We start from the raw sequence: 8,515 nt of genomic DNA, 5'->3' as shown, positions 1-8,515 counted from the left end.
TATAGATAAGGAAATGAGGTTTAGAGAGATTAAGTAACTTGCCCCAGGCCCCGCCTAATAAGCAATAACATAGTGTCTTACTCTGAAACACATGCTTATCTCCTGAGCTATAACATCTACGGATTCTACTCATTTATTTTTAGATCTAGGGTCTTGGCCTCACTGGAAATTTACACCTGTCATCTCTAAAACTTACTTCCATGCATGAGTACTTGTGGGAACTTAAGTAGGCAAGCATTTTGAGTATTATTGCCCAGCAGACACTTGGTTATTCTAACATGAAGACAGAAGACAGAAGCAATGTAAAAAGTTTCACTGAAACTAACAAACAATTATCCCTTAACACAGAAATGTAAACAAAATCCCAAGATGTGAATTATATTTTTGTTTTTAATTTTAGATTGTTAATGCAAAATCATGGGATTTTTTCATTTGTTTGTTTAACTGGATCTGGTCACACTCCAACTCCTTCATTTATACACAGACTAGGCTCCAGAGGAGTGGTTCCTTGTGGAAAGTTACTGATGGAGTCTGCATTAGAACCTCTGTCTCCCGATTTCCAGTCTCACGCGCATCCTAGTATACCATGCTGACTGGCAAAAGTTGGATTTCATTTGCCTTGCAAGCTTTTCTAGAAATAACATAACAAATGATTAGCTTTCTTAATCAAGGAACTTTCCTATGTTTGTGATTTTTATGAGACACATTTTTATGTAGTCTTTGAACTTTTTTAATCTCAGTGAATTTTCTGAACTTGAACAAGAATATTCCTGCATCCCTCTGGCAAAGGGTAGCTTTCAGGCAGGGGACATACTTCCAGAAAAGAAACAGAAGATGGATTTGGAATTGGAACACATCCCAGTTCTTTCAAAGCCTACACATTTCCACTTAGTAGTCATTGAGAACGTCCTATATGTCAGACACGGTGCTAGGTGCCTGATATGAATTAATCATTTTTAACCTCCAAAATTCTTCAGGGGGTTATTTCCATTTTACAAGTTTGGAAACTGAGGCTCAGGGAAGTTACGTCCCTTACCCAGAGCCACACAATAAGTTGTGGAGACAGTGTTCAGACTGCAGTTTGTTTGACCTGGAAGCTCCCATTTCCATTATGCCATCTCCACTCCCATTCATCTGAGCTGCCATAGTCATGGTTTAAGAGGAAAGTTTTGTTGTATATATGAATTATATTCATTTCAAAAATTTTTAAATGAGGAATTCCAGATGGAGCTTTCTTTTACCAACCCTCATCTGAGGTGAACGGCAGTGTAGCTACCAAACAAAGGAAAATCAAATTGGAGCATGAAACATGATTTTCCATTTTGTCTTAAATAAAATCCAAATTTCAGCATTTTTCACAGACGTACTTGGCTTTTGACAGAAATGCTGAGTTGTAGAAGGACTTTTTGCCAACAAAGATGTAAAAAAAATTCATTTGCAGTTAGTCAAGGAAGTTTTCTTGTATAGAAATGAAAGCAGTGGCATCTCCTCCTGGCCCCCGTTTAAAATATGTGGTAAGTTAGATATGAGCAAACAACAGCAAAGGAAGGATGGAGAGCAGGAAGGGCTTTGCTGTTTTTGGAAGCAGCCCGAGTGAATCACTATTCATCTCAGTGTGTAAGACAGAGCATGAGCTTTGATGTAACCTGCGATTCAGATTCCTGTGACCTCACAATGCCTTCAGAGCTGCTGCAGTGGTTTCCGGGTGTCAGGGCTCCTCTCCAACTCTCATACTTGCAGGTTTTACTGATGGACAGTCTTTGGGATTACTAGCTGCCTAAATAGAAAAAGATACTTTAGGATTGAAAAGTCAATTCCTTTGTCCTTAAATAATTGTAAAATGAGGGCTGCAGTCTGTCCCGGAATACTGACGTGTGATTGTGTAACACAAAGCTCAGGGAGCACTTGCAAGGGTGGTATCTCATGAAATCCTGTCAAAACCCAATATCCCATATTATCAACCGAGGAGACAGAGGAGGAAGGGACTTGCCTAAGGTCACAAAGTGGGTGTTTCTTCAGCCCCTAGCCCGGTGCCGTATCTCCCACATACTCAGACATTCAGAGCACATCTTCCTCACAGCCTGGCAAAATACATGAGAGACTCTGGAGGAATGGCCCTCTTGGGGACAGTGGAGGAGGGAGTCACAGTTTGATGTAGCTGCAGTTGCACACAGTGCCTCCTTGTCTGTCCATCAGTGGGGGAGGTGGGTAAAATCATGAACAGCTGTGTCGAGGCTTACTGAGCATGTGCAGCTGGTCCATCTCTTGAACCCAGGTTTCCTAAGAACCAGCTCAGATTCTCCCCACAACAAACAATAACAAAAAGAAGGTGGTATTCGGCATTCTTCTCAGTGCATCCTTTCCAAAGGTTTTCAAACTGTAGACTTTCTATATTTGGGGTCCTTGTCTCTTTCACGAGAAGCCTACTTTTATTTCATTCCAAAGGTTTGTAGTCTCCAGGGTACCTGGAGTGAAGTCCACCTGGTTGGGGACTTGAGAGGAGTGGGGAGTGGACTGCGAGGAGAATAGGGGAGGGAATCTGTGGTGGGCACAGCTCTGCCCCTCGCTACCTTCTTTGGAATCTTGAGGCTCCACCGAGAGGGAGTGGGGTAGCATGAGACTTGATATTCAGGTTGAGGCAGGATGGTTCTCCTTTTAAAGGACAGGAAAGAAGTTCACAGAGAGTAAGTCATTTTTCCAGTGTCCATTGTTACGATTGAAAAGGTTTCAGAAAACCCAAGGCTCTGGTTCCCATTGGTCCATCTAGACAGCACATATTTACTTCTAAGTGTCAAGAGAAACAGAAGTGAGTCATGAAAAGAACATCGGCTTTGGCCATAGGCAGATGGGAGTTCAAATTCTGGGCCACCCTTTCCTAACTTCTCGGGCAGGCTGACTTCTTGCCTTGATCCTTGGTTTGCCCATAAAATTAAGATGGCAATCCCTGCCTGTCCTAATTTATAGGGTTTGTTTTGGAATTAGACAAAAAATCTGCATAAACTTCAACAGATTTTACAAGTGGAAAGTGTCATTATTCCTTTCAGAAGCAGCATCTTTGATCCTTCAGGGTACATACTCCAAGCTTGCTGTCAGCTCCTTAAGATGTGACATTTGTGATGTGATCTTGAAAACAAGATCAGCTATAGATTATATTTAACTCCAAAATAAATGTAAAAGGTGGAAGATAAAAGTAGAAGATTCCATTTTTGGCACTATTAAAAAAATAATGTTTTTAGCGTGGAGACAAGCAATACGACTTCTTCCTTTGACCTTGCTTTTTTTCTTCATTATCCTTGAGCTTTACCCTCTGCTTCCATTATAGGAAATTGATGGAAAATCCCTGCTACTGATGACAAGAAATGATGTGTTGACAGGACTTCAGTTAAAATTGGGGCCTGCTCTGAAAATCTATGAGTATCACGTAAAACCTCTGCAGACAAAGCATTTAAAGAACAACTCTTCATAGTATAGTCAAATTGGGGTCTTGGACCTCAAAAAATACATAATGACATAATTTAGTTTCATGTGATGAAACTTTGTAAACAGAATACATACATGTGTATATGTAAAGAATCTCAATCAAATGAAACGTTATCCTATTGGATAGACTAGGCAATCCATCGGCTGACCTGAACTCAGCCAGGAGGAGCGAGGACATGTGGACAGGATGGTTTACCTTGTGGAGTTTGTCAAATAGAATGATCTTTGATGAGATTAGACAGACCTCCCCACAAAGAGGATTTTCTTCATAGTTTGCTTTCCCAGATTCCTGAAAAAAGAATCGAATGGTATGAGCATCTTTCAGTTACAGATGTGGGAAGATCAAAAGCAAGAACTTGGGGAGGGGGAGAAAGAGAAAGGGATTGTGCCTCCCTTGAATTCCTCTGCTCCTTAGAGCTTGTGTTATTTGGATGGAATTGCCGACACCCTTTTTTGTAGAGGGTCCTCCACTTGACCTTATTAAGGTTTCACTGGGATATGCTGCGCTGTTTGAAACAGACATGCATCATGGCCCCTTCAGGAGCAGACTGTAGCTCTGAAAAGAGAAACTCTGTTGTATTTTGGGGACATCCATCCATCTTCAGCTAGCTTTCATGGGGGTAATGGTATTTTCTGCATAGATCTGCTTTAAAATTGGTTCTTTGTTTCTGAAGAAAGCATTTTTTTTTTCACTTTATGGTTTGTATTTATAATAATTTGTTTCTGAAGAAATTTGCCAAGAGTTATAGATTGAAAAGCCTTGTTACTAGTACAGAATATTTTTATATATATATTCCTTCATGATGGTGTAATATTTTTTTAATTGCTCTGATGCTTTGTTTGATTTCCAATTTGAGTATTTGTTTTTAAGAACTTGAAAAAGTGGGCTTGCTACATCTCTGTTCAAAGAGACATTTGTTCAATCTCTGTGTGTCAATGCCTTGTTGAATTGGTGCTTTGTGGTCACAATAAAGCATTGCTTCAGTTTATTCCCAGTGTATTTATTTTTGATCTTTTCAGTTTGGTTGCCTCTTTGGTTGGGCTTAAGGATTAAGGTAACTCCTTGAAACCATGGAGAGAAAGTTAAGCCTTCTTTAAAAAATAAACGTTAGATATTGAAAACATATAGATCTATATGTAGATTTATCTTCTTTATGAACTGAATTGTCTGTTAGGCCTTCTTCCTTACCCCCATCCAACAACCAAGTTTAGGTGTCATTTTAGCCAGTTTTTTTTTTTTTTTTTCGCTGTAGGCCAGTGGGGGAAGGGGTGTTGTGGGGTTTATTTGAAATTCTGATGAAAGCTTTGGACCCTCCCTCCAGATGAAAGCTCATATTCCCACATACAAAACTTTGCAGAGTTGATGGACTCCCCAGAGTTCCCTCTTTCCCCTCCTCAAGTTAATAGTCCTTATTTTAGAGAGTGTTAGAATTCAGTCCCCTGTGGAGATATTTCCTCTAAAGAAAAGAAAGTCTAAAAAGATGAGAGTGAAAAGAAACAGAGGAAATGGTATAGTGAGTGGGGTTCAGAAACGTATTCCAAATTAAGTCACATTTTTCCCCAACTAGGGATTGATCCCGGTGAAAGTGAAAGTGCGGCGTCCTAACCACTGGACTGCCAGGGAATTCCCTGAAACTTAAGTAATGCTTTGTTTTGCATAAGTGGGAGAAGGATTTACAAAAGAGACATTCTCCATCCCCAACTTTCCACAGTCTACAAAACACATAAGACCAAAAGGCAGAATATAGTAAAGTACTGTGAGGTGTGATAGTGGCAAAACAGAAGGACTACACCTGCTGGAGACCTGGGTTGGAAAGAAGGGACAGAAGATCAGACAGAAAGAAGATGGAAGGAAGGACTTAACCTCTCTGAAGGAGTTTCCCACAAGTGAAATAGTGATGATGTTTGAGCCCTCTCTACTTCAAAAGGATAGCATGAGGAATGTCCGAGCCCTGTTTCTGTGCATCTACCTGATTCCTTCTGTATTAGTTTGGAAACGATTTGGCTGTGAATGATAAAAAAAAAATTGCCTGCCTCACTACCCTGCCAGGTAATGTAAACAAAACAGAAGCTTGCTTTTCTTTATGTAAGTGTCCAGATAGAGGGGCTAAGGACGGTAAGGCCCTCCATGATGTTAGGGAAGTAAGTTCCTCCCATCTTTTTGCTCCATCATGCAGCTATTCATTCCCAGAATCATTTCACAGCCCAAATGGCTGCTTCAGCTCTCACCATCACCACTTGAATTCCAACTAGTGGGAAGAAGAAAAGAGAAAAGGAACATACCTCCTTCCTTTAAGAACACTTTCAAGAAATTGTAGTAAGAAGTAGTATTACTTCCTCTTATATCTTGCTATCCAAAATTCAGTCACATTCCCATACCTAAGCTGCAAGGGAGGCTTGTTTCTTAGAGCCGATGGGCCCAACTAAAATTCAAAAGTCCCATTATTCTGTAGACAAAGGAAAAGGGGTATTAGGGGACAACTTCCTGTTAACACTGTCAGCCGGCTGTTGAACACTGGAGAAAATGACACTGAAAGTGTGTATTTTTCTCTATGTATCTTCTCTATGTATTGTATTTTTCTCTAGATTTGAACTTGGGCTCACATTCCCTTCAGTCTCTGGATATTTTTTTATCACAGTTACCTTTCACAGCTGTTGGAAGCCTTGTTCACTACCGCCAACCTAACTCAACTAATCATTAGACCTGGACTACTCTATAAATGCTTGTCAGAAAAAAAAAAAAAAAAGGAGAGGAAAAAATCTTAATTGAAAAGCAAACTGAAAAAAAATCAAATCATTCCTCAGTCTCTGTTGACAGCTTTCAGGCAAAATTAGCAAATTAAAGATAGTCTGCCTTTCTTATACCCAGAATAAAGGCCTATGACAGGCAGGCCTGAGTGCCTTGGCAGTATCTGAAGGTGCTTTCCTCCCTCCCTCCTTCCCCCACCCCATCCAGGGAAAAGCAGTGTGATCAAAATAGGCCATAGAGAGAGGCTGGAAGTACTTGAAATTCAGCAGGTAGGCAGCCTTTGTCTCCAGACAGCTGTAAAACCAGAGATGTCTGATTTCTTTTCAGATCACACTGGATTTCTATTAATGTGATCTGGGTCTGCAACAAACAGCAAAAACGCATGCTACATAAGGAAGCAATTCATGAGTATAAGTGGGAATGAGCTTGCCTTGATGGCAATATATTTTATGTGAGAACTGTTTAATGATGAATTTGATTATTCTCAACCAGAGGCGCAGACAGGATATCGGAATCACGAGGGATTTTAAAAAGTAATTGCCACTCCACCTCCCCTCCCCACATTTGAACCTCAGATCCAGACTCTACAAAGGACATTTAATGAATTGATTTATAGGCAAGGTCACAAACCGGTTGCTTTTCAGTAGAATCTAAGCCGACGTGTTTTCCTTTGGCCAGTGCAGTATGTGTATGTTTTTACAACTACATCTGTGTTCTTCTAAGTGAGGCCGAAAGCTCCAATTTATTACAGTCTCTTTACTTCCCTAATATCTTGCAACCAGCAGCTGTGCCCTTTTACACTAACTGGACTCTGATCTAAAACAAAGAACACACGCAGAGAGCCTCCTTAGAGTAAGTTAATTCGGGAAGAAGAAATTGCATGTAGATTTAGCTGAAAAGAAAACATGCTGGCATATTGCATTGGAATGTGCAGCAGGCTTAAGCATCATTTTTTGATACCTAGTGGGTAGGATGACAATGAAAAAGAGACCGGTTGGTAGCAGTCTCTTCATTTTGTCCTCAACAAATATCCTATGTGAGCAGGAATTTGTCCCTCTGAGCTTAGCATCCACTGTCAGAGGCACACAGTGTCCTTCTATTGCATTAGTGAAATATATCTTTGAAGGTATTTAATTTGAAAAAGTCTAACGACCTAGAGTTGCCCAACCACTCCCATATTTAGAAGCCGAATGCAAAAAGTACTTGCTGATGGTGAACCATCTGTCTTTGACAGTCATTACAAATGGGATCTGCAGGGGTCAGGTCTGGGCAGAGAGCCATTAAGTGTTTTCTGTCATGATTTGCAAGATGAAGTTAAATGTTCAAATACCTGACTGCTATAGGACTGATGTGCCTCTTAGAAAAAAACTTAATTCTGCTTCTAAACCAGGAACAGAATCTACAGGAAGGAAAGAGCATGCAATGGGTGCATTAATGAGCAGCTTGTTAGCTTCATGCTGTAGCTCTGTAGGCAATTAAGTATTTTGTGTACCATTTCTGGCCAGTACTGGCAGTTCTATACAGAGAGAAAGAGATTAAAATGATCACATCCAGGCTCATTTGGTGACTGTGGCTGCCGTGTCTTTGTGAACCTCAAGAAAATAGTGTCTAGTCTAACAGAGGGGCAGAATAATGGAGGACCCTGTGAGTAAAGCAAGAGCAGTTTTTGGCTACCCACAATAGGTAGCTAGGTTGATGTCTCTTTACCTTAGTTGGACCGGGTCTTTAGGGAGAAATCACAAAAGTTGAGGATGCCAGGCAATCTCCAAATAAAAAATATGTCCTTCTTCCACAGAATAAGTTAAGTGGATTATACTCTATTTTTATATACTGGGAAATAGACAATTTGAAAATAAGACTATAAAATTTATCAGGATATAAATGTATTTTGAGGAAAACTCAGTAACACTCTTCAAACAACCAGCAGTTCCTGCCTTTAAGAATGAATGTTTGGGGCTTCAGAATGTTTGGTGGTGCAGTGGTTGAGAATCCGCCTGCCAATGCAGGGGACACGGGTTTGATCTCTGGTCTGGGAAGATCCCACATGCCGCGGAGCAACTAAGCCCCGTGCACTACAACTACTGAGCCTGTGCTCTAGAGCCCGCGAGCCACAACTACTGAGCCCACGTGGCTAGAGCCCATGCTCTGCAACGAGAAGCCACCGCAATGAGAAGCCCACGCACTGCAAAGAAGAGTAGCCCTCACTCGCGGCAACTAGAGAAACCCCACACGCAGCAATGAAGACCCAACACAGCCAAAAATAAATAAATAAATTTATAAAAAAAA

At 40.7% G+C, this 8,515-nt stretch overlaps 1 protein-coding gene across 1 annotated transcript in view; it reads left to right on the top strand.

The window, feature by feature from the left end:
* SAMD13 (sterile alpha motif domain containing 13) overlaps positions 1-4,387 on the top strand; it is a 48,381-nt gene extending 43,994 nt beyond the window's left edge. The window contains exon 4 of the mRNA XM_024767869.1: positions 3,323-4,387. Coding sequence (XP_024623637.1) covers positions 3,323-3,466 — 144 coding nt within the window. The 3' untranslated portion in view covers positions 3,467-4,387. The remainder of the gene's footprint in view (positions 1-3,322) is intronic.
* The last annotated feature ends 4,128 nt before the right edge of the window (positions 4,388-8,515 follow it).

The sequence above is a fragment of the Neophocaena asiaeorientalis genome, unplaced genomic scaffold, assembly GCF_003031525.2.
Source record: "Neophocaena asiaeorientalis asiaeorientalis breed wild unplaced genomic scaffold, Neophocaena_asiaeorientalis_V1.1 scaffold546, whole genome shotgun sequence".
Taxonomy (NCBI): Eukaryota; Metazoa; Chordata; class Mammalia; order Artiodactyla; family Phocoenidae; genus Neophocaena; species Neophocaena asiaeorientalis.
This window is presented reverse-complemented; position numbering and strand designations above follow the sequence as displayed.